We start from the raw sequence: 26,386 nt of genomic DNA on the forward strand, positions 1-26,386 counted from the left end.
CCATTGAGCTGGTCTGATGATGGAGTCAGGAGGTGGCCATAGGAACTCCTACACGAAACGGCGGAATCGCATCGAATTTGGGTTCGTTGGATTTGTCTTTTCGAGCACTTTAGTGATAAATGATGACCAAGGTCCTGACGATGGAGTCAGGAGGTGACCATAGGAACTCCTAAACGAAACGGCGGAAACTTATCGAGTTTAGGTTCATTGGATTCGTCTCCCCGAGCACTTTGGTGCTAAATGATGACCAGGGCTCTGAGATTGAGATACAACTAAAAAGTTTAAAATAAAATTATAATAAAAAAAAACTTTTTTAAAAACAAGCTTTATTTCTGAAATGTACTCAAACGAAAAAAATAATTTTGTGCAAGGTTCAAATAATTTCGAAAGCTTGTAGCGCAAACAGAAAAAAAAAAGAATAAATTCCATGCGCGATACAAGCTTTCGAATCAAGAGTCTGAATTCGATATTCGATCGTTTTTGGATCGATTTTTAGCGGGACATTGCAACGGGATCATCATCATCATCATTTCAGCCACAGGACGTCCACTGCTGAGCATAGACCTCCCCCAATGCTTTCCATGTTGATCGATTGGTAGCGGCCTGCGTCCAGCGCTTCCCTGCTACCTTTATGATGTCGTCGGTCCACCTTGTGGGTGGACGTCCCACGAGACGTTCATGTGAATATCAGTATTGAAACACGTAAAACACTGTTTTAAGGGATCCTGCAAAATAACTAACGGGATGTTGCCGTGGGAAAGAGCTCTTATTTTTCAATTACTAATTACGATTTTTGGGAGAAAGAGACATAGTAATTTTATTCGTTAGAAAATCATCACGGGGTTCATTGTCACTCGACTCAACTCGGACTTACTTTTAGTCCAGGGATCATTTGAAATCAAACACGCACTTCTTTCTAAATTAGTATGACGTCATCTGTAACCGAATCAAAGTTCAATATATAAGCCAGTCCTGTTGGTGTGGGATCGGAAAGATCGTCTTTAGGATCATCTTCTTCTTCTGTTCTTACGTCTAGTTTTACGAAGTCATTAATGTTAGTTTCGTTATCCCAATCATCGGGATTAAATTTAAACATTTCGAAGTCATCTCCATCCCGCGATGGCTCAAAAATTTTCTCACCATTTGTTTTATTTTCTTTGTATCTGTAATGACAAAATGTATGAATTGAATGTTTGCGAAAAGTTAAAACCAAATCGAGTTGTTAGTATTTCTTCACCAAAACCGCTTGTTCCCAACGAGTCACACCTAAACGAATAACAGTGTTACTTGTTAGGAAAAAAATCCTATTCCGTAACACTGTTACTCGTTGGTCACATTGTGACCTATATTTTCTTACTGCAAGCTTAATATTATTTAAAAAAAAATTAAATATATTTTGCACATTGTTTCTTTGTAACGAAATCTCTTATATCCTGATTAAAGGTATTAGATTTGTGAAACAGTAACGGTGTGACTGGATGGGATTTTTCCCAACACGTAACAATGTTACTCGTTCGAGTGTGACTTGTTGAGAATAAGCGACTAAAAACTAGAACGGGACTATTCCCACCTCGCGGCCCTATACTTTATTTTGTGTGTATCCAAAATCTTATAAATATAAATAAAAAGTGAATAAATAAATATAAAGTCAATCTTTGACTGACTTGGACTTTGACTTAATGACCAAATAAATATTTTTCTTTCTTTCTTTATTGTACTAGTAAAGTTATCTCACTGCGCTTTTTGCCGATTGAATGAGGGTTTTCGGGAATGAAAGATCCGCCAGATGGCGGGACGTGGATGTGGGGTCTGACTGCTGCGTGATTGATGGATTTTGACATATCTATCAATGTCATGTCAAAAATAACCAGTCATGCAGCATTTGGGCCTCGCGTCTACGTATTGCCATCTGGCGGATTTTTCATTCGCGAAATCCCTCATTTTGATACAGAAAGGACAGATTTTTTTTCGGATTAAACAAAATATAAGGATTTATTTACCCATCCCCTTGGCCCCAGTCTATTTTAGTTTCAAATATTTCATAACCCTCTTCTTTAACCAAGTCGTCGCACATCCTACGCCTGAAAAATTGATAATATTTTTAAAAATAACTTGTCCAAATTGGTGTGAAGCTTTCAAGAAGAGAAGAAACTTTCAAGGACTAAAATTTTAATATTATATTTTTTTTAACGCGCTCACTAGTGAGAACGTTTCATTTAAACTCACACTAAGCCCTCTGATCGCGTCAATACGAAATGTTCAAGTATAGAGACCGACAATGTTGTTCGTGCATGATGCAGGCTACGTTTACTTTGATCTGACCACTGCCCCTGACTGACCTGAAGAACGCACCCAGTATCACAAATCCTTTAGTTACGAGCCACAAGAAATACTTACATTGGCGTTTGTCCATAGCCAAGCATCGCACACCTGATGAATCTACTGGTACATTGCGTACTAGTGTACAAGTAAGGGGATAAGCATTTGAAAGTTGAACGGATCAGGCTCGTGCAGGCCACTCCCAAGACGTATTCTTCTCTCCCAATCCACGTCACCAAGGGAGTACCATGATCGTTCTGAACAGCAAAAAAAACTAGGGCTACATTATGTCCAACTATTTTTTTCTGCTTAGCACAAAGATTACAGAGCGATCACTTAGCTATAGTGACAAATACTGTCGTACAATATTTCTAGAGGATAAAAATTAAGCTAAAAATTTAAAATATTGTCAAAAATAGATACTTCAACGTCTTACTGCCCTCACCTGGCATATTCCTTGTTTTCTGCTGTAGAAAAGATTATTTGTTCCATTATACAGATTTTTATTTCTTGATGGTTTAATAAAATTATTAGTGGACTGAAATCGATAAAATTTATATTATAAAAAAATAATAAAAATATATTTAAATACTTTGTCCAGCAGTGGACGTCATTTGGCTGAAACGAAACGAACGAACGAACTTTTTGCAACTGCTACAATAAAATGTATTTTTACTTGATTTGCTTTAAGCCGCGACTTCACCCGCGAGAATATTGATTGTCACAGAAAGCCTTCCAATAAAAAATCATCACATTTTAAATAATTTAAAAATCAATCGTTCCTTTCAACCAAATGACATCCACCGTTGGACAAAGGCCTTCCCTAAAGATTTCCAGAACGACCGGTCCTGCGCTGTCCGCATGCAGGTGCTGGTGGCAGGAAGGCACTGGATGCAGGCCGCTAAAGCCTAGTCCGTGAGCACGTAGAATTTTGTTGCTCGCACACTCACTGCGGGCGCGCGTCGCACAGTCGCGACAGCAATATAATTAAGCGCGAGCGATAAGGATGGGTAGCTTGGGATCATTGGACAAAATTGTACGTGCTCACGGACCAGGCTTTACCAACCGGTCCTCTCTGCTGGCAGGCATTCGCGCGCGCCTACGGAAATCATTTGGGGAGCCAATGTTCAGCAGTGGACGTTAAATGGCTGAAATGATGATGAGGAATAAATCAGGCATGTAAAACTCATCATTATCTTCTTCTCAGGCAACAATAAAAAACTATTTACATTTTTCATATTCCTTCTAGAACGTCCATCGGCAAATTCAGGATCAGCCTCATCAGGGTTGCCATATTCATTCAAGAGGCCGCGTCCTTTACAGCAAATCATGTAGTCCATAATTATATTTGTAACATTCTCGTGTCCATATGCATCATAGCACACCTTCTTCTCCGTTATCTTTGTTCGCGCTGAATACAAATATTCTGTATTGCGGTCTTGGAGGTTGTAGGGCTAAATACATAGTAAAAGAATTAGAAACAACAAAACAAATATATATTTTACTAGCGGCCGCCCGCGACTTCGTACGCGTGGATCCCGTTTTACCCCCTTAGAGGTTGAATTTTACAAAATCCCGTCTTAGGTCTTAGTGAGCACCTACTCTAAAAGGAACCCCCATGCAAAATTTGAAACTTCTAGCACTTGTAGTTTCTGAGATTTCGTGATGAGTGAGTCAGTCAATCAGTGACCTTTCGCTTTAAACATAATCATGTAGAATGTAGATAATAGTCATGCATATTACAAATCTCAGCAATCAGTTTCTAGTTATAGTCAGTCAGCGTCAAATAGTTCGTGAGACCCAAAGGGGCCAAAAAGTTGACAACACAATTCATATTCCAATGAGCGTTTTCGCGATTGAAAAATCCGCCAGATATGGCTATACGTAGACGCGAGGTCCAAATGCTGCGTGATTGGTGGATTTTGACATATCTGTCAATGTCATGTCAAAAATAACCAATCATGCAGCATTTGGACCTTGCGTCTACGTATTGCCATCTGGCGGATTTTTCAATCTCGAAAACCCTCATTGTAACAAAGACGTGTTGCAAACTTTTTGGCTACTTTGGGTGTCACGAACTATTTCATGATAACTGCACGCGACTGCAAGGCCAACCAATGAGGGCTATCGTTTTTATACTTAACAGTTGGCACCCCTGGCGATTGACAGGACCTTACTCTACAGTGGCGCTATCTTGATGAGTGCAAATGCGATAGTCCTCGTACCACTTTAGCGCTTACCAGTTGGTGCCACTGCCTTCGCTACTAGCAAGTGACAGGACCTTACTCTACAGTGGCGCTAACTGGTGAGCGCTAAAACGATAGCCCTCATTACAGGCTATAGCGCCGCGCTCAATAATATGGTGACGCTAGTTTCTATACATTTTTCGCAACCGCGTTTCGGAATAATCGGGAAATGAAAGCGATTCAAGCACGGGTCTGGGCGATAAAAAAGTATTAGAATCATTACATTAGTAGTTTAAGATGAACATTTGATAACTAACTGTAACAACATGGTACAAATAAAGAATTTAATTTTGTGCTTTAAAATAACGTAACAAGCATTTTACCTCACTTTTATCTAATATATGACCCCATCCATATACCATAGCGTTAGTTCCAATAGTTACGTATTTTGGGTCCATGTTAATTTTTATCGGAGTTGGCACATATGAGCAATAGAATCTGTACGTCAAGTCTGAGAAATTATATGGTTTTTCCACTATCGCGAATCCAATGTCTAAGTACATCCAGTCTGCGAATGATTCGTAAGTGAAATTATACTCTGAAAATAACACTCGATTTCATTATTTGCTGGTGTTTAAAAATTAAATAGGTACTCCTCAATGTTGGGGCAGAAAAATTCTCGAGTGGCGACCACGAACTAGAAGATGTAGCGTAGGGCTGGCCTGCCACTCGGTTGTCAAAACAAGATTTAAAATACGACATTAATGCCCGTTTTCACCATCAATCCCTAATTTTTAAGTGACCCCTATGGTAAAACATAACAGATAATTTGTTATATAAGGGGTCACTTAAAAATTAGGGATTGATGTTGAAAACGGGCATAAAAATCTTACTTTTAGGAACACAGGTCCTGATTACTTTCTGTTTTCGCTCTCGAGTGCATCTGTCTAGGTTCAGATTCTCTGGCCTGACGTACTTCCTGTAGCCCGCAATCGCGTACAGATAGGTCACGTCGCGCAGACAGGCCGCCGAGGTCAGAATGTAGGTCGGGGACACTATTGCACCCGCACACAACCAGCCATCTAACATCGTGGTAGACTTTTCTGACTTCAAAAGGTACACCTAAAAGCCGCTTTTCATAGATATGAATAAATATTTTATTTCTCAGAATTGTGCCGTGATATCCGACTTTTGCTATCGATTAGGTAAAACCTATGTGAATTGTGAGGCTTGTGTTGTGTTACCAAATGAATAAATAAAAATTGCGGTAAAAAATAGCGCAACGGTGTAAGGTTTGGACTGGCTGACTTAAGATTCGAGGAACGCGGGTTAACCCCGCCGCGCCGTTGGTCTATAATTGTGGTGAACCCACTTGTAACACAAGCTAATTTTAGCTTACCTACCACGAGGGGTTAACAAGACTATTAGTAGGTATTTTGTAATAGTTACACATTAATTTATCCTAGTTAAAAAAACCGGCCAAGTGCGTGTCGGAGTCACGCACAAAGGGTTCCGTACCATTGATTTATGACATTAAATTATTTTTTTTTAATTTAAGTTATTTGTATGAAATATTACGCGGTAATAAGCGGTTTACGATTTACGAGGTATTAAAAAAAAACTACGTACTAGATCTCGTTCAAAACAATTTTAGTTGGTAGTTTTTATAGTAATGTACAATTGTACATCATAATATGTCTTTTTTAGATTTTTCATTTTCTTATTTTAGAAGTTAGAGGGGGGGACCAACTTTTTTCCACTTTGGAAGCGTCTGTCACGCAAACTATTCGGTTTAGAAAAAAAATATTTTGTGGGATATGATGTTCGTCCACAATAAGGAAGCTAGATGTTAGTGCTTCCTTCCGAGCGGGTGTTATGCTCGGGGACCAAGGTCCGATTTACACCATCTTGGTTTGCCTATATATACTTGGCAGGATATAAAACTCCGTCACCGCGATGCAGGTTTGTATGAGCGGCGGAGTGTGCCATAGTGAAGTAGTAACAGCGCCATCTGTTGGTCACTAGTTTGTAGTGGCGTCGCCACACCACTCCCCCCGGAAGAACCGGAGGTGGATGACGTCAGGATGGCTCAGCAGTCTGTGCGTGATGAGCTTACAAGTGCCAGTGTGCTCAAGTCTGCGGTGAGTCGAGACGAGCAGGTTGCGGTGCTCTATCCACGGTGAGTCGGGATAGTGAGCGGAGGCGCGTCTTCGATGGTCGGGCGTGGAGCTAGGCCAGAGCTGTACCCGTGACCAGTGAAGTGACGATTGCTTGCTGCCGAGGAACCAGGAAGGTCGGTTGCGATCTGCGATGGTCCCTGAAGGCTGGATACTGGCTTGTTGAAGACTGGAGCTGATGACGGAGTGGCGGAGATGGTGAGGATGGCGGAGGCTGATGCCGAAGATGGTGGTGATGGAAGGTCACGTTCCAATCACGTCGGGGTCACCAATGTGGGATATGATGTTCGTCCACAATAAGGAAGCTAGATGTTAGTGCTTCCTTCCGAGCGGGTGTTATGCTCGGGGACCAAGGTCCGATTTACACCATCTTGGTTTGCCTATATATACTTGGCAGGATATAAAACTCCGTCACCGCGATGCAGGTTTGTATGAGCGGCGGAGTGTGCCATAGTGAAGTAGTAACAGCGCCATCTGTTGGTCACTAGTTTGTAGTGGCGTCGCCACAATTTTAAAAACCTCGATATCATTTTTGAAGACCTATCCATAGATACCCCACGAAAAAAAAATTTTTGAGTTTCAGTTCTACTAAGTATGGGGAGCCCCCAATATTTATTATTATTTTTTTATTTTTGCATCAAAATCTTAATGCAGTTCACAGAATACATCTACTTACCAAGTTTCAACAGTATAGCTCTTATAGTTTCGGAAAAAAATGGCTGTGACATACGGACGGACAGACGGACGGACAGACAGACATGACGAATCTATAAGGGTTCCGTTTTTTGCCATTTGGCTACGGAACCCTAAAAATGACTCATATTATTGATATCATAACCCTTTAGCGCTCCTGCAATGTTTGTGTTTATACGCACCGCTTGAACATCGCTGCCGCGCCGCCGCCGCGCCGCTGGCGAAATTATGCTTTGATAGCGCGGCGGCGGCGCGACGGCGGTTTTACTCGGCGCGTATGAACAGTTTAGGGGCGCGGCGACGCCGCGGCGCCGGCGCGGTGGCGGCGTCGTGTGCAGGAGCGCTAATGGAAGTTCCTTACTATTATAGGATCGTCGTAAGTTGTTAAAAATAAATCAAATTAAAATCCAAAAATTAAGATCTAAATGATGTATTGAAGCTTACCATGTATCTTGTGTCTCTGTCTGAACGTTCTCCAAGCGATAATCTCCGACTGCCAATAGATAAAGTGCAATCTGCAACCGTAAGTAAGTCTATTGACCGCCTCTGTGGACTAATGGTAACACCACCTGTCTCAGATCCAGAGGTTCAGGGATCGATACCCAGTGGGGGCAAAATTTTCTGAGTGGTTTAGTTGGTAGTATAGTTAGTAGTGGTATAATAAAAAGTTTGTCGCCCAACATCCTTATTATAAATGCGGAAATTTGTTTGGATGTCTGGATGTTTGTAACTCTTTTACGCAAAAACTACTGAACGGATTTTGATGAAACTTCTCAGTATTATTGTTTTAAACTTAGAATAACATATAGGCTATATTTATGATGATCTGTGCAAACTAAATTTCACGTGGGTGAAGTCGCGGGCAAAAGCTAGTTCTAAATATAACAGAGGTAAGTTAGCCAGTTTTTCTGTGGTTGAAATTTCTAAGTCAAGCTCGCTTCCACTTTCCTCCTGATCATCACTTTCCATCAGGTAAGAGCTCCCCCGTGTGTGTAGGTACTTTACCATACAGAGCGTTGACAATATTAACTATTTCACCCTAAGAGCTATATTTCACCGGGACACCATGGCGGCCCAACCAGTCACCGCTACCAACAAAATGTATACAGCTCTATTATAGAGAGTTACTCACGGTGTCCGTTTGGTTGCGCAAAGCTGTATACATTTTTGTTGGTAGCGGCGACTGGTTGCGTCGCCATTGGTGTCCCGGTGAAATATAGCCCTAAGGACTCGTTCCCACGCTAATTATTTTTGCGACCCTTGTTCCCATTTCCCACTTTCCCAACGAGTAACACTGTTACTTTTTGGGAAAGAAAACCCATCTAGTCACACTGTTCTCGTTAACACATTTGTTTGGCAATCTTCCCAACCGGTCACACATTAGTACCTTTAATAGCAGGATAGATTTCGTTAAAAATAAATACATTAAAAATCAAAATACTCCATTAATCAAAGGTTTACTGTCAGAAAACACAGGTGTGACCGGTTGGGAAATTAAATAAACCAAAATGTCCGAACGAGTAACAATGTGACTGGATGGGATTTTTTTCCCAGCGAATAACAAACAGTGACTCGTTGACAACAAGAATCCAGTAATCCCGCAAAACTGGACTGTCGTGTAAACAATGAAAATTCGAACGGATCGGTTTTTGGACAGTGCAAATAGGTTGTAGTTATACTACTGTACGAAATCCTGCAAAAAAACGGAATGTGTCCGTGGGAATTAGTCCTTACATTTTTTTATTTTATTTTATTTTGCATTTCTTAGGAAAACTTACATACAGCATAAATAAAGCCAATTACCTACATGCCGAAATCATGAGTCTTGTCCCCTATAACATATTTTTTGTTATGCATCAAACATCAAGTTCTCGAGTGGCGACCACGGGCCAGAAGACACCACTAGGTGAACCGATGATCTGGCGAAGGTCGCCGGAAAAACCTGGATGCGGGCAGCGCAGGACCGGTCATTATGGAAATCCTTGGGGGAGGCCTTTGTCCAGCAGTGGACGTCATTTGGCTGAAACGAACGATTTCATCAAACTTACATTTAAAACACAAGATTATTAAGACACACCAACATTTTGACAGTTTCCAAATCATATTCGTATATTGAAATTAAGTAAATTCAACAGCAACGCCAGTAAAACCACCCAAGCGTTAGTGTAAACATTGATAAGGAAAATATGTATAGGACTTTATCAGTGGCTTTACGTTTTTATAAAATACTAGATGTGCCCGCGACTTCGTACGCGTGAAAACAGTTTGTATAATATTCCTCGTTTTCGCAACATTATTTTTTACTATTCCGCCCCTATTTGCTGTAGGGTGATGTTATATTGCCTATTGCCTTTAACTCAAAAATAATTTTTCAAATCGGACCAGTAGTTTTAGATACTCTTATTATTTTTTATTAAGGTCATGAGACCATTACTAAAAATAGTATTTTATTTCTTAAATTAATAAAATGTCCACAATTTTGTTTGGGAATTAAAGCAATGACGTACCCTCCCCCCATGAATACCAAAAACCGAGTAGAGGGCGCGAGACTGTCACAAAAAAAACGATTTTTACTATACAAAAAATTGGCCAAGTGCGTGTCGTGCCACGCACAGTGTAGGGTTCCGTAGTTGTCCGTCGTTACCACAAATTATTTCAGAAGCAAGCAATTACTTCATCTAACGTCACTTTTCATATTTTCTTCCAAGGAATTTTTATGAGATATTTAGGTATAATACATGAGTTAAACGACTATTACTCTTAAAATAACTAATCTATCTCAACCGTTATAGTTTTCCTTAAAATTTCATAAAAAGCACTATTATTACGATTTTCGGATTTCCGGATTTTTTAAGCCAACAGTTTAGTTTTTAGAGGGAGGGGACGCCCTACTCGAACAAAAATTGGCACTTTAAACTTTAATATTTTGCAAACGGGTCCCTAAATCGAAAAATGGTCTTAGAAACCCCAAAGTCATTTTAAAAGACCTATCCAACGATACCCCTTAAGATGGGGTAGAAGATGAAAAAATAATGTAGGATGTAGGAGAGCTACGCTACTAATTTTTTTTTCTAACTTGTATTTTACCACTTTGTCGGCGTGATTAATATACATACCTCCACAAAATACAGCTCTCTCGTGTCAATAGTTTCCAAACAAAACCTCGGACGAACAGACGGACATGACAAAACTATAAGGGTTCCTTGTCAGGACTACGGAACCCTAAAAAACACTGAATAACGTTTCATGTAGTTTCTCATTTCAATTGAACGTACGATAGCATTTTCCAATTAAGTTTAACTTCACGTGATATGTATTCGTCGTTCTAAAGACGAAATATACGTGTAAAAAAACATGTGAGTTGCCTGCAGATAGGTCTTATACAGGGTGGTACAAAATAAAATTTATAAAATCAGATTTGTATAAAAATTCAAATACAATTAAAATGATGATATCAATTTTATGACTTCACCATACCATTTATATGAAATATATTGGCTAGTGTCGGCTCATAAACCCATTTACCTAACAACCTGTATTATGTATTATGCTTATCTGCAGGCTACTGACATGTTTTTTACTCATTTATACTAGGTACTGGATAATACTTTTGATTCCGTTAAATGTGATTTTAAAAGGTAAGCCAGATAGAACATTTAAAACAATTTCCATTTTTTTAAAGACTAAGTAAGGCACAGATTTTTGATCCGTACTTAGTCAAAATAACCAAATTGTAAAATTTTGCTACCAATGGTTAATTCTTACTTAGGCTGAGTTGCACTACCTAACTTTTACCGTAACTTTGACGATAACCGGTGTTTTTTGTATGGAGTTTGACAGATTTTGACGTTTGTCAAAGTTAAAGTACGATGGTGCAACCCAGCCTCAGTTTTGTGACCGTTTTCTTGTTTGTTAACGATTTTACCTAATGTTACTGTTAAAGACCCTGGAGTTTATTAGAACCTTTCTTTATAGATGCCAACGCAATTGTATTTGGAAAAAGACTAACCGTCGACAAAAAATACCTGGTAAGACGATCAAAGGCATACTTTTATCCGACTTCCACAAAAATAAGGTTCTTTCAGCGCTTCTGCACACGACGCCGCCGCCGCGCCTTTGCACTGTTTTGTTTATACGCGCCGCGTGAAGCCCGCCGCCGCGCCGACGCCGCGCGCCGTCAAAGCATAATTTCGCCTGCGGCGCGGTGGCGGCGTGGCGCCTATGAACTGCGCCTTTTACTCGGCGCGTATGAACTAGGGCATGTAATATCGGAAGGTTTTCAATTCCGATATTGATTTCCGATATTAGATCTCAATATCGGAATTCCGATATTAATATCGGAATTGAGTTTGTGTTATAATAAATTGAATATTTGATTATTTTCGTAACATTTCTTGATTGTATACAAGTAAAATAATGATTTTAATCAATATCTTTTATTTGGTACAAAACAGCACTTCTTAAAATTATAAAATTGAAGTATTTAAAACCATTTTTGTATGTTATGGGTATCCAATTCCATTGCATTTGGTTACTGATAATAGGCCAATATGGACTAGCAAGGAATTTAAGTGTTTTTGTAAAACAGGTATCAAACAAACTTACTTCATCAACCAATACTGGCGGAACGATTTGTAGAGTCATTCAAGTCAAATGTTACAAAAATTTTAGGTAGTGGTAAAAAAACTTGAATATTATGTTTGTAATTTATTCCTTTTTTATTATCGATGTACAACTCACAAAACCACGGGCCATCATCATCATCATCATCATTTCAGCCATAGGACGTCCACTGCTGAACATAGGCCTCCCCCAATAATTTTCACAATGGTTGGTTGGTAGCGGCCTGAGGTCGTCGGTCCACCTTGTGGATGGCAGTCCTACTCTGCGAATTCCGGTACGTGGCCTCCACTCCAGAACCTTGCTGCCTCATCGGCCGTCAGTTTTGCGTACTAGTGCGGAATCGCTGGAAGACCTCAGCACAATTCTCGAAGACCTTAATTGAATCTCCCAACAGGTAGGCCTTCGGATGAACATGGACAAAACAAAGCTTATGACCATGTTGCGCCCTACCTATTTTCGGTTGGGAGCTCGATTCTCGAGATTGTTGACAAGTATGTCTACCTCGGACAAACGATTCAGCTGTTCAATTTCATAGATGATCATAGATGCAATTTCGAGAAAGAGGTAAATCGTCGAATCCTACTCGGCTGGGCCGCGGGAAACTACACAACATCTTTTTGTCCAAAATACCTCAGTGCTGAAAGACGAAAGTCTTCAATCAGTGTGTGTAACCAGTCATGATATACAGCTCGGAAACGTGGGCTCTCAAAGTTGCACAGCGTGCTATGAAGAGGGCTGTGCTTGGTGTTTCTTTACGAGATCTAATCAGAAATGAGAAGCTCCGTTAACGAACTAAAGTCGCTGACATAGTCTGACGGACTAGCAAGCTGAAGTGGCAATGGGCAGGGCACATGTAGGTAGATACGCAGAACTAACGGGCCATAGTCCAATTAATGTTTGGAAGGGAGTTGAGATGTCGTTTTTCATTGCTAAGACCAAGTACGGCAAGTGTTAAAATTGTTTTAGAACAAGTAAAATTAACCATAAATAATTAATAAATAAAAATAAATAAATAAATAAAATCTTTAATGAATAACTTGTTTGACAGTTTAAACTCTAGGCTAATCTTATGCTACAAAAGGTAAAATTATACGTGTGCCTGAACTAGGAAGTTTTTTTCCTGTATCTCAGGCGAAATAAAGGCTTAACGATACTTTATTTAACTATCATTAGTAGAAAATATTTGCAGTGGGACAAAAAGTGATGGTGAAAGACATGATAAAATCATTGGTCTTTGTCAATCATGTACTTTGGGCTTTGTGGCAGGTTGTGGCGCGTTTAAACGCTATGTTTAAAATCTCAATTAAAACCTTTATCTGATTCCGATATTACGATATTGGGTCGCTCAATATCGGAATTGTAATATCGGATCTCGTACTCCGAGATTCCGATATTACGAGATTCCGAGATTCCGATATTCATGCCCTAGTATGAACAGTGTAGGGGCGCGGCGACGGCGCGGCGGCGGCGCCGTGGCGGCGTCGTGTGCAGGAGCGCTTAGAATTCCAAACCCAAAGGGTAAAAAAACAGGACGCTATTTTGTGCTATTCCTAAGGCTTCGCTGTCTGTTTGTCACCAGGCTGCAGGTACCTATCTAACGAACCGTGATAGCTAGATAGTTAATGATATTGAGTTATTGGCCAAATTACAATTCTATACGGGACTATTCCCACTTCTCGTTCCCACCACTGCAACTCCTGTGTAGCCAGGATCTACAGCTTGACCGCCACAAAAACCCAACCAATGAAGGTCAAGTTTGTCCCGGGGGAAAGTTAAACTGTCATTGGACCCGCAACGAAATTAATCAGAAGAACATAGGAGGAGTTCGAAATTAAGATTCGACTTCCCTCCATTGCAAAGCGGATGACAGGTGACAAACAAAGGTTTAAAACCTTTAAGAAAAGATTATGCACCACGGACAATAAATTAAATTAAGGGGGCCTATCTTATGAGCAATTAGCAACTACCTGCCAATAATATTTTTCACAAAATCGCTTAAAAGCACGGAAATTTTTCCTTGTCGCGACAAGATCGGTGTAATATATTGCGGAAACAGATGTATTTTGTATTGAATTAAGCATTATATCACGTTCATGTTTACAATGAGGATCAGTACTGTTATAGAAAATTCAATAAAACTAGTATCTACGTTAATCTTTAAGACATAAGAAAGATATATCTTTTTGAATTATCCAAATCGGACCATTACTTACGAAGATATTAAGTAATAAACATAGGCCGTTTTTGCCGCTAAAAGTCAACGTACGCAGGGCCGCGTGACGTCACTATATCCGAATCGAGCGCAGCCGGCGTACTATTGGGATGGAAAATATTTTTTTCCAGCTAAACTATCAGTTTTACAAAAAAACTTTTAATAACATTTATTCATCAAAATAAAGTAACCTATCGACCAGTAATTTTTAAAAATAAAAATTGTGAAAAATAAGTATCGCTATGTCCAAAAACCACATTTTCATAGGATTCGATGCAATGCGGAGACGCGGTTGAGGTGAGTGTAACTTAATGATTGTTTTAATTGAACATAATATGATGCTAATACCCAGTTTCTGGCCTGGGGGGGGGATAAGACATACCCAGCTTATAGCCTGGGGGAGGGGCAAGCCTTACCCAGCTTCTGGCCTTGGTGGGAGGGGGGGAGAGGCAAGTCATACCCAGTTTCTGGCCTGGGGGGGGGGGGGGGGGGGTAAGTCATACCCAGCTTATGCTTATGGACTAGGGGAAGGGGCTAGCCTTATCCAGCTTCTGGCCTGGGGGAGGGGGGGGGTCAAGTTATAACCAGTTTCTATGGGCTGGGGGGAGGGGCTAGCCTTACCCAGCTTCTGGCCTGGGGGGAGGGGGGGGGGGGGGTCAAGTCATACCCACTTTCTAGCCTGGGGGGGGGGGGTATGTAATACCCAGCTTCTGGCCGAGGGTGAGTCATACCCAGCTTATGCTTATGGGCTGGGGGGAGGGGCTAGCCTTACCCAGCTTCTGGCCTGGGGGAGGGGGGGGGGTCACGTCATATCCAGTTTCTGGCATTTCTGGCATGGGGGGGGGTGCCATACCCAGCTTTTGGCCGAAGGGGAGTCATATCCAGCTTATGCTTATGGCCTGGGGGGAGGGGCAAGCCTTATCCAGCTTCTGGCCTGGGGGGAGGGGGAGGAGTCAAGTCATACCCAGTTTCGGGCCTGGGGGGGGTTTAATCATACCCAACTTCTGGCCGAGGGGGAAGTCATGCCCAGCTTATGACCTGGGGAGAGGAGGGGGGCGGGGAAGTCATACCCAGCTTCTAGGCTAAGATTAAATAGATTTCCAGGAGGGAGCAGCTGTCCTTTCCTGCAGCAGCTGGCCCGCCCATGGGAACGGCGAATAGATAGGTAGGTACGTAGGTTTAACTCAGAAAAACTAAATAACCGGTAGGTATTGCGTGTACATCGAAATGATCTTCATAGCAATGTCTTGTAGCCTAGGCAGAGTGTATCTGCCTCAGCTATACCTTATTGTTAGAAGTAAATAAATTAATAATTATACATTTTTATATTTTACTTGGAAGAAGATATGACTCTAACAACACTTATGAACACTTTGTTTGAATAAATCGCCAAATATACCACCGCGGAGACCCCAATCGCGTCTCTGCGTTCCATTGAATCGTATGCGCGTATGGATTTTTTGCGTTATTTTTCACAATTTCTATTTTTAAAAATTACCTATCGATAGCTTACTTTATTCTGATGAATAAATGTCATTACAAGTTTTTCTCTAAAACTTATAGTTTGGCTAGAAAAAAATATTTTCTATCCACGCAGTACGCCGGCAGCGTTCGGATCGGATATAGTGACGTCATCGTCCCCGCGCCGGGCGGTCAGTGAACTTTTTTAGTAATTTGGCCATAACTTCGTCAATTTTTGTCGTAGAACAAAAATTTTTGCACTGTGTATTAAGGATTTCTTAGCCCTATAAATCTGCATTCACAGCTAAAAATCGAAATGATCCTCATTCTATAGGTAAACTAGCGGAAGCCCGCGACTTCGTACGCGTGGATCCCGTTTTACACCCTTAGGGGTGGGGTTTCGTAAAATCCTGTCTTAGCGGATGCCTACGTCATAACATCTACCTGCATGCCAATTTTCAGCCTGATCCGTCCAGTGGTTTGGGCTGTGCGTTGATAGATCACTATGTCAGTCTGTCACCTTTGAGGTATAATATACAGTGTGAGTCACGATAAAGTGCACATATGAAAAAAGATGAAACTAGACCTATTTTTATCGATAAAAAAGAATGGTTGAATGGCGCGCCCGGAGAGGCTTAGTTCAAAGGATCATAGCAAATGTTGTGATAGGGATAGATGCATGCGATTTTTGGTTTTACAAAGGTAATACGATAGAGAATAACACAAACTAATAAAAACCATTTTTATAGGGCATTTTTTGGAGCAATTTATCAAATAACCAAAAAAAAACGCGAACAGCAGATTTTTTTCAAAAAGTATATTTTTTTATTATTTGTTGGCATTTTCTGAGTATTTTATGTATTTTTTTATAGTATCACCTGTTATTTAGTATTATTACTGTTTTTGTTTTATCAGGATATACCTCTTAGTTTAAAAGTTATTACGTTTTCTTTGCAATAAGTAATCGGAAGAAATAAAATTCTATAAAAAATTTGAAAAAAAAACTCAAAAAAAATTTGACCTCATTTTTGTCGATAAAAATAGGTCTAGTTTCTTATCTTTTTTCATATGTATACTTTTCGTGACTCACACTGTATATTTAGAGTAGGCAGGCGCACACCGTTGCATTTTCGTCGGCCGATAGTTTAGTCGGGTTGGGCTCTCAATGTGCACACTGATCCAACTAAACAGTTGAATCGGGGGTGGGTGCGCAGACCGCCGATTTAAAATCGGGCCGATTGCTTAATTCGATAGAAAGCTGTTGAAGAGATCTGACAGTCGCGTGGAATGTTTCCCAGAAATATTATAATATTTTTATACTTAACTAACTGATGCCTGCGGTTTCACCTGCATGAAATTCAGTTTGATACAACAAAGAAAAAAAGTTTAATAAAAATCAGCTCAAATTTATAAATTTTTTTCAATATTAGTACTTAGGACATGAAAGGGAAATTATCATGAAAAAGTGAAATCGAGAGTAATCTATTAATTAGTAATAAATTAGTTCGGTAATGTTTTATAATGACGACCTTTCCCGCCAAAAACGCGGAGCAAACTGAAGCTATCGGCCGAGTTGGACGACGAAAAATCGGCCAGTGTGTGCGCGCGTAGAGAAGCGCCGCGCCGTACTGATCAAGGTATCGACCGATAGTTGGACGATACTTTAGTTGGAAGGCAGTTGGGAATCGCATTCAACTAATTAGCCAGCCAAATCGAATCGGCGTAGTGTGCGCACTCCCATACATGCCCATACTTATCAACTGCCCGACTAAACTATCGGCCGACGAAAAATCAACGGTGCGCCTACTCTTAGATTATTTTTTTTATTATGAAGTTGAAAACTTTTCAAGGCGAGAGTGAATAGGCACTTACAGGGAAGATATGTACCATCCTAGACTGCATCCCACTAGGTGCGATTGCGGTCATATACCTGCCTTGTCATAAATAAAAAAAACCTAGTTGCTAGTCATTCTATACATAGAATAGATCCATAATAACCTAATATAAATACAAAAGTTCTGTAAAGCTCATATAAAAATTGTCATCATCCTTTAATTCTTGCTTTCAGGTATATTTGTTGCAGGACTGGAAAGTTCCGCCAGAGCATAAATACAAAGGGTGGACATGTGGGGGAGCAATCATACATCACAAGTACATTATCACATCTGGTAAGTACAAACAAACAGTTAATTAATTTTAAAGTTTGTAGTTATGAACAGCAGTAAACCCCCTCTAACTTATAAAAATAAAAAGAGAATGATAAAATTTAAAAAAATCAGGCTATATTTATTGCAAAATCGCATTTATGACGACTAAATAAGACGCCACAGTGTTTACGTTGACGTGCCGTCGTCTGTATTTTTTTAAACGAAAATTGGTTTGAACGAGATCTAGTTAGTATATTTTTTAAACAATTTCCTTTCCTCATTAACGCGTAGAGGTATTAAATGGTATCCTTCCGTTTGGCCAAATTACTTTTCGCCAAATTTCACTTCGACTAAATTGAAATTCATATCAAATATTCAGGTCTATAAAATATCTACCTACCTTTAAGCTATAACAAAATCAAAGTATAAAGGGTGGAAACGATAAGTGATCTCACTCGATTATTTCTAAACTATACAAGATATCCAAAAACTGGTTACTGATCCTGAAAGTGCTCCACGAGCTATATCCAACGGTACCAATAATAATTTATAAAATAAACTGGATCTATCTGGCTGAAAACATTGAATTTTTGGATAGATCCAGTTAATTCTGTAACTTATTTATTTATATTATTTGAAAGAGCTTGTTAGAGTCCTAACAAATATTAGTTATAAATAAAATAGCGGACTATACAGGGTGGAATTTTGTAATGCCACCTGGAGGGAAAGTTCTCTTAATACAGTGTGAGTCACGTTAAAGTGTACATATAAAAATAGATTAAACTAGACCTATTTTTATCGACAAAAAAGAGGTCAAAATTTTTTTGGTCAAAACCAAAAAAACACGAATTTAAAAGCAGATTTTTTTCAAAAAGTATATTTTTTTATTATTTGTTGGCATTTTTTGTGTATTTTATGTATTTTTTTAGTATCGCCTGTTATTTAGCATTATTACTGTTTTTATTTTATCAGGATATACCGCTTAGTTTAAAAGTTATTAGGTTTTCTTTACAATAAGTAATTGGAAGAAAAAAATTCAAATTTTTTTTTTTAAATCGCAAAAAAAATTTACCTCTTTTTTGTCGATAAAAATAGGTCTAGTTTCATCTATTTTCATATGTACACTTTAACGTGACTCACACTGTATTGTAGATAGAAGTTTTTTCTCAAAGAAAACATTCCTTTATTTTTGAAAAGAAATAGAACTGCATTCAAAGATTTCCAAAAATATGCTTACCACACCCGGGAATCGAACCAACTAAAATCTGTAAAAAATTACACCCTGTATTTTTATTACATCGATCGTTAGGGTTTAGTATAAGGATGAAATCTCTTTAACAAACTTGATAAATCAAATGAAAGGAAAACCATGAAATGTTAAATTATTTTAATTATGTTACTTACAGTAAATTGTATGGTATGATAGTGAATTTTCGAATATCTTTGAATGCAGATCTCTTTCTTTTCTACACTAATATTATAAAGAGGAAAACTTTGTTTGTTTGTTTGTTTGGTTGTAAATGTTGTAATGAATAGGCTCAAAAACTACTGGACCGTTTTTAAAAATTCTTTCACCATTCGAAAGCTACATTATCCACGAGTAACATAGGCTAAATTTTATTTTGGAAAAAATAGGGTTCCGTAAAATATGTAGATAATGTAGCCCACGCGCGCGAAGCCGCGGGCGGAAAGCTAGTCAAAAATAAAGGAATGTTTTCTTTCAGTAAAAATTCCTATCTACAGTATTAAGAGTACTTTCCCTGCAGGTGGCATTACAAAATTCCACCCTGTATAAAAATAGGTGCTGTAATTCTCGCCAACCTAATTACAAGAAATTATGAGAATACACGGTATTCGTGCGACGACGATGGTGGTGTCCCAAGGCGAGTGTGTGAACCGAGCGCAGCCGATGATGACGCTGTCGGCCCGAGGTGACGATAGTCATCATACGCCACCCGCACGTCTCCTCCCGCGCGCTGATGGCTTCCCAACAGAGCTCGTGAAGCAATTTCAGGATCAGTAATCAGTTTTTCGATATCTTGTATAGTTTAGAAATAATCGAATGAGATCACTTATCGTTTCCACCCTGTATACCCACAGGTTTGTACGGAACCCTCGGTGCGCGAGTCCGACTCGCACTTGGCCGGTTTTTTATTAGTAAGGCTGCAAGACTGAGTTCACGGGAAGTACCCTGTAGGTTTTGACTCGCTTGAGAGTAGAAAATGCGGATTGCGACATAGGTACAGTAATAATACCCCGCTTTACGCGACTCCGTATTGCGCGGTTTCACTATAACGCGAATTTAAAATTTCGCGTTCAAATGCCTCAAATTACGCGAAAGAATGTGTATAAACATAATTGTAGTCATCAACTTCTCTTTGGTCGCCTGAATCCTCGTTACCTATGCACATTCTGTTTGAAAATTGGGGATTCCGCGTCCTACGACTTTGTTCTATGGGGATTCCCTCGTTCGTTTCGTTTGTTCCGTCGTGTTTAGCTCGGCTAGCAGTCGTGTTTTAACATTTATTGACTCGTATTTTATTCTATTCTATAAAAAATAAATTATGCCTATGTTTAATCATATACCTACCTCGATATACGCGAATTTCAGTTAACGCGATTTTTTCCGGATCGTATCCTTGGCGTAAAGCGGGGTATTACTTTAGTTAAATGCATGCTATTTGTAATAGCGAAACGTGTGCACTACTGACTTCTGTAACATCTTTATAAACCATGCTTAAGATACCATGTTTTTACGCAAATAAAAATTCTGATCTGATTCTGAAACTTTTTATTGCGTTTCGATTGTGGTCTTGGACCTCATTAGTGAGGGACTGAGGAAGAAGAATCCAATTCTGTGGTTAACTTTAACCTATTTTAACGACTGGGTGTAGGTACCTACTTGATATTTTTCGCATCGGTTTGCAAGACTGATACCCGTTTTCACCATCAATCCCTAATTTTTAAGTGACGCCTCTGAAAACAAATTCCTGTTATATGTTACCATAGGGGTCAGTTAAAAATTACGAATTGATGGTGAACACGGGCATGAGACTTAATAGTCTCACGTTTTCACCATCAATCCCTAATTTTTTCAACATGGAAAGCATTGGGGAAGGCCTATGTCCACTGCTGAATATAGGCCTCCCCCAATGCTTTCCATGTTGATCGATTGGTAGCGGCCTGCGCGTCCAGTGCTTCCCTGCTATCTTTATGATGTCATGGGGCAGAAAGGTTCTGGAATGGAGGCCACGTACCTGAAAACGCAGCGTGAGACGCCCACCCACAAGGTGGACCGATGAGACTTAATGGGTAATGATATTTTTTATTTAAATTTTAACTCTATTATCGATGTTTTTAGCCACCTGTGTTACAGACGGTAAACTCGTATATGCTATAGCAGGATACAGAAGATATGTCAACGCAAACGTTATGGCATTGGATAAATGCATCATGGAAACACGAAAAAAAATTATTCTTATTGTTCACCCTTCGGGTAAGAACTTTTATATATAATATAAGGGTAGTATTTAAGACCATTTATGTCATGCCGAAAAACGCCTAATCGATAAAACTGTTCATAGAAGCCTACACTTCAGCATTTCGATGTACCGCACCACTGGAGAGCACTGCCCGAGTCTCAATCGAATCGAAGGCCTTCGATCGAACGCCAAGCAAGGGGCAACTTAATACTCCTCAGTCTTCTGTATAATATAACCCACCACACCGTATGGAAGTAGTCTATGGTACTATAATAACCTTTCCAGAAACTGGCTTAATGCTGGAGGTTGGAGGAGCTGAAAAAATAAATATTTTTTCTTTCTTTCTTTCTTTACAACGTGGTAATGCTGCCAGCCTTTTGGGCACCATTCCGCGGCGCTGGGGGTGAAATTTTATTTTGTAAATAACACTTTTATTTATTACTAGCGGCCGCCCGCGACTTTGTACGCGTGGATCTCGTTTTACCTCCTTCATCTATCTTACGCGGTTTAGATTTTTTCATACAAATGTTTTTTCCCGCTAACTCCCGTTCCCGTGGGAATTTTGCAATATCCTGTTGTAACTAAGCTTTAAGTTTACTAAGGTAGGTACCTGCAATCTGCATGCCACATTTAAAGCGTCTAACTTAAGCGGTTTAGATTTTTCATACAAAAGGACTTTCCCGCTAATTCCCGTTCCCGGGGGAATTTCGGGAAATCCTTGTTGTAACTAAGCTTTAAGTTTTTTGAGGTACCAACATGCCAAATTTCAAGCGTCTAACTAAAGCGGTTTAGATTTTTCATACAAAAGGATTTTCCCGCGTATTCCCGTTTCCGTGGGAATTTCGGGAATTCCTTGTTGTAACTAAACTATAAGTTTAGATTTAGATTTTTTCATACAAATGTTTTTTCCCGCTAACTCCCGTTCCCGTGGGAATTTTGCAATATCCTGTTGTAACTAAGCTTTAAGTTTACTAAGGTACCTGCATGCCACATTTAAAGCGTCTAACTTAAGCGGTTTAGATTTTTCATACAAAAGGATTTTCCCGCTAATTTCCGTTCTAGTAGGAATTACGGGAATCACTTGTTGTAACTAAACTTTTAGTTTACTAAGGTACCTACAATCTACATGCCAAATTTCAAGCGTCTAACTTAAGCGGTTTAGATTTTTCATACAAAAGGATTTTCCCGCAATTCCTGTTCCCGTGGGAATTCCTAAGTATACTATAACCTGCCCAGGAGTATGAAGAATAATTGTACCGAGTTTCGTTAAAATCCGTCGAGTAGTTTTTGTTTCTTTAAGGAACATACAGACGGACAGACAGATAGACAGACAGACAGACAAAAATTTTACTGATTGCATTATTGGCATCAGTATCGATCACTAATCACCCCCTGATAGTTATTTTGAAAATATATTTTATGTACTTACAGAATTGACCTCCCCACAGATTTATTATAAGTATAGAGTACTTATTATTATTCTGTGGTATAGATAAGTAATTTTTAAAGTTTAGTTTTTAAAATAATAATTGTTTATTGCCAGTATCCAGTCAATAAATGCTATAACGACGGTGTAGAGAGCAATCCGTGGAACACAATTTCTGACCTCGGGACTTTATTTAGACTAGTAAAGGAGGTGAACATTGCAAAAGTCCCCGCCCTTAGCCCTTGAGCCGGCGGGGAGAGGCGGGTTTAAAAGTGCCACTTTTTGGTTTTTCGCTTAATCCTCGGAAACTATGCACTAGGATTAGTGACATGACTACTATGAACCAAAAAAAGCTTATTCAATTTGCTACAGGTGAGATAGTCAAGTTTTTCTATGCCTTGTATAGTTTTCGCGGCATCTGCTCTAGAAGGTCTGTAATATTGGAAATTTTATTTTTGTCTTACATGTTCCCATCATCACATTGAGCAAACATTCTAGACAAGCGGGAGCATGTTAAGCCTAGTTCCAGGGAGGGAACTGCGCCGAGCGTATATTTAGACGAACCAATTGGAGCCACTTTTGACTCCTCATCACTCAAAAACTACTATGCATTAACACTTCAAATTTGGCTTATGTGTTCTTCATATTTCATAAATATACCTCAAACGGTTAATTTAGGTATTGACGTTCAAAAGAGCTTCGGGGTGCGATAGGGGCGGCTAAAAACGCCGCCTGGGAGGAGCTCCTCTCCACCCTGAATCAGGATCCATGGGGGAGACCCTATAAGCTGGTTATGAACAAGCTTCGCATACGGGCTCCCCCACTCACCACCAGCATGGATCCTACCCTTCTTTGCACAGTTGTTGCAGCCCTCTTCCCTGAAGTCCGGTCTGATTTTACGCCGCCAGTCAGACACAGCGTGGCACAGGCAGATGCAGGGGATGCGCGGAAGAGCTAGGGGCGGCTATCCTACGCCTACAAGCTAAGAACACCGCTCCTGGCCCCGATGGAATTCCGGGGAAGGCGTGGGTGCTTGCCCTTAAGAACGGGATGGAGCCGCGCTTTCGCACTCTGTTAACGGCGTGCCTAAGGGAGGGAGTCTTCCCGCGAGTGTGGAAAACGGGGAAGCTCGTCCTACTGAGAAAAGACGACCGGCCGGCTGATTCCCCATCAGCATACAGGCCCATTGTTCTGCTGGATGAGGCGGCAAAACTTTTTGAGCGCGTCATTGCTGTCCGTCTAAACAGACACCTAGATGGAACTGGCCCGAATTTGTCGACTAACCAATTCGGTTTCCGCCGGGGTAGGTCAACCCTTGACGCTATAGCTGAACTGAGGGACATAGCGGAAAAGGAAGTAGCAAGAGGGGGGAGCGTTGTGGCAGTGTCCCTAGACATCGCCAACGCGTTTAACAGCCTTCCCCATAGCTGTATAGAAGAGGCCTTAAAACATCATGGGGTTCCTCTGTACCTTCAGGCTATAATTCGTGCCTACCTAGCGGGAAGAGAAGTGACATTTCCAACAGCTAATGGCTGGGGTGGGAGGCCAGTGTCGTGCGGTGTCCCACAGGGTTCGGTCCTTGGGGCTCTCCTGTGGAACATCGGCTACGACTGGGCCATCCGTGATATTCGGCTGCCCGGTGTCAAGGCCATTTGTTACGCGGATGATACACTCGTGGTAGCAACAGACAAGACGTATCGTGAGGCCGCTATTCGAGTCACGGCGGGAGTGGCACAGATTGTTGAAAGGATAAGACGCCTTGGATTAACCGTGGCCCTCAATAAATCGCAGGCCATCTGTTTTCACGGGCCGCGGAGAAGGCCACCTGTGGGGTCCGAGATTGTTGTGGGTGGCGTCTCCATCGGTGTCGAGTCGACCATGAAGTACCTAGGATTAGTCCTCGACAGCCGGTGGAACTTTAAGGCCCACTTCAAGGCTCTGACCCCAAAACTTTTGAGGGTGTCTGGCGCACTGTGTCGAATAATGCCCAACTTGAGAGGCCCGCATATGGGGTGCCGCCGACTGTTTGCAGGGGTCGTACGATCCATAGCCCTGTACGGCGCCCCCATATGGGTAGACTCCCTGTGTAGAGTCAATATATCGGCACTTAGAAGACCACAACGCACAGTCGCCAAACGGGTGGTCCGAGCGTACTGCACGGTCTCCCGGGAAGCGGCATGCGCCCTCGCGGGTACTCCTCCTTGGGAGCTCGAGGCCAAGGTGCTGGCGGAAGTATACCACCGAACCGCTGCTGCAAAGCGCAGTGGTAACCCCCCAGCGCCCCGCGAAATCGAGCACTGGCGGGAGGAGGCCCGCGAATGGATTTTGGAAGAGTGGGCAGAATTGTTGGAAGAGCCCAGTGCAGGTCACCGCACAATTGCTGCTCTACAACCCTATTTAAGAGAGTGGTTGGAGGTGCGCAGGGGTCTCACGTACCGGATGGTGCAGGTGTTGACCGGGCATGGCTGCTTTGGTAAATACCTGCACCGTATCGGCCGCGAGGGATCCGCTGCCTGCCACCACTGCAACAACCCGGAGGATACGGCGGAGCACACACTCGAGGTGTGCACCGCATGGTCGCCGCATAGAGCTCGGCTCTGTGCGGCCATAGGACGTGACGTAACGCTGCCAGCACTGGTGAAGGCCATTGTCGACAGTGATCTCGGCTATAATGCGGCAAAGACCTTCTGCGAAGAGGTTATGACAGAGAAGGAAGCGGCTGAGAGAGCCAGGGAGAACGATCCCCTCGCTGACCCTGCTCGCCGTAGGAGGTTAGGTCAGAGACGGCGTGTTTTTGCGCGTCGCCAACTCTATTAATTTTGCTAGTGAGTTGGAAAGCGTATACCAGCTGATGGGCTCTTTACACCTGTCAGTTGGCATCAGCTGTAAATAGTTGTAAATTTTTATCTGTATATAGTGTGTGTTAATAATGTATACAATGTGTACATATGTCCATTGTAAATAATTACGGGTTGTACATATGTATGTATATACAAGATGGTGGAGAGCGCAATAGCGCCACATAAAAGATGTCCTCGTGGTCAAAAGATGGGTCCGCAATCGTGGACAAACTGGGCATAGGCAGAAATCGGGTCAAGGCCTCGCTACACCGGTACTTCCTCTATGCTCAGAGAGATGGACATTCGTGGTTATTTTAGTGGGTAGGCCCCGCCCTTCCGGCGGGGAGAGCCCCACATAACCCGTCGCCATGACCACAGCGGCGGGTATGCAGCTTTATGCATTTTTTCCACATAAAAAAAAAAGGTATTGACGTTCAAAAAACGACATTTAGAACACTAAAATCTATCTATCACCTGTGAAATGTTAAAATTTACTGGTTTTTTATTTGTTCCTTTGTATTTACACAACTACCTACCTATCTGGATGCCAAATTTGAACCTTCAAGGTCATCTGGAAGTGGTTGAAATTTGGTCTATAGGTCAGACATGTAGATTTTTGGACGTCAATACCTAAAGAACAAGCAGAATATCAACATCACAACTCCTTTATTTTATTAGAAGTGTCAATCGTATTTCAATGAACAAAACACAAGATTGTCCGTGGTTAGTAAAAATTAGGTTTCTACCAACACCCTTTTAAGGGGAGGGGAGTAAGGGGAGAACTGTAATAACATCTTGATCTCCTGCTCGCGTCGGTAGT

The 26,386-nt window shown here is 41.0% G+C and overlaps 2 protein-coding genes across 5 annotated transcripts in view; one reads left to right on the plus strand and one right to left on the minus strand.

The window, feature by feature from the left end:
- Window positions 1-1,996: 1,996 nt before the first annotated feature.
- LOC135083646 (uncharacterized) lies at window positions 1,997-9,527 on the minus strand. Its single transcript, XM_063978351.1, has 8 exons — window positions 9,424-9,527; window positions 7,820-7,890; window positions 5,399-5,627; window positions 4,889-5,073; window positions 3,549-3,773; window positions 2,765-2,857; window positions 2,398-2,576; window positions 1,997-2,081 (listed from the first exon to the last, which is right to left on the minus strand). The coding sequence occupies exons 1-8, from the start codon at window positions 9,476-9,478 to the stop codon at window positions 1,997-1,999; spliced, it is 1,122 nt and encodes a 373-aa protein (XP_063834421.1). The 5' UTR covers window positions 9,479-9,527.
- A 1,104-nt stretch (window positions 9,528-10,631) lies between these two features.
- LOC135083885 (uncharacterized) overlaps window positions 10,632-26,386 on the plus strand; it is a 65,338-nt gene continuing 49,583 nt past the window's right edge. For 3 of the 4 annotated variants that reach the window (XM_063978633.1, XM_063978635.1, XM_063978636.1), the window contains exons 1-5: window positions 10,632-10,731; window positions 10,970-11,013; window positions 11,351-11,403; window positions 17,740-17,839; window positions 21,180-21,314. In XM_063978633.1, coding sequence (XP_063834703.1) covers window positions 10,730-10,731; window positions 10,970-11,013; window positions 11,351-11,403; window positions 17,740-17,839; window positions 21,180-21,314 — 334 coding nt within the window. In that variant the 5' untranslated portion in view covers window positions 10,632-10,729. The remainder of the gene's footprint in view (window positions 10,732-10,969; window positions 11,014-11,350; window positions 11,404-17,739; window positions 17,840-21,179; window positions 21,315-26,386) is intronic. The other variant, XM_063978634.1, reaches the window with a different exon arrangement.

Source organism: Ostrinia nubilalis, chromosome 24, assembly GCF_963855985.1.
Source record: "Ostrinia nubilalis chromosome 24, ilOstNubi1.1, whole genome shotgun sequence".
In the NCBI taxonomy this organism is placed as follows: domain Eukaryota; kingdom Metazoa; phylum Arthropoda; class Insecta; order Lepidoptera; family Crambidae; genus Ostrinia; species Ostrinia nubilalis.

Bases quoted from the DNA above. Each gene is read 5' to 3' on its own strand.
- LOC135083646 (XM_063978351.1), bottom strand. From the start codon at position 9,478: ATGATTTGGAAACTGTCAAAATGTTGGTGTGTCTTAATAATCTTGTGT. The intron at 3,774-4,888 runs GTAAAATGCTTG...CTATGTATTTAG, and splicing joins ATATATTAGATAAAAGTGAG to CCCTACAACCTCCAAGACCG. The intron at 2,577-2,764 runs GTGAGGGCAGTA...TTTGCTGTTCAG, and splicing joins GAAAACAAGGAATATGCCAG to AACGATCATGGTACTCCCTT.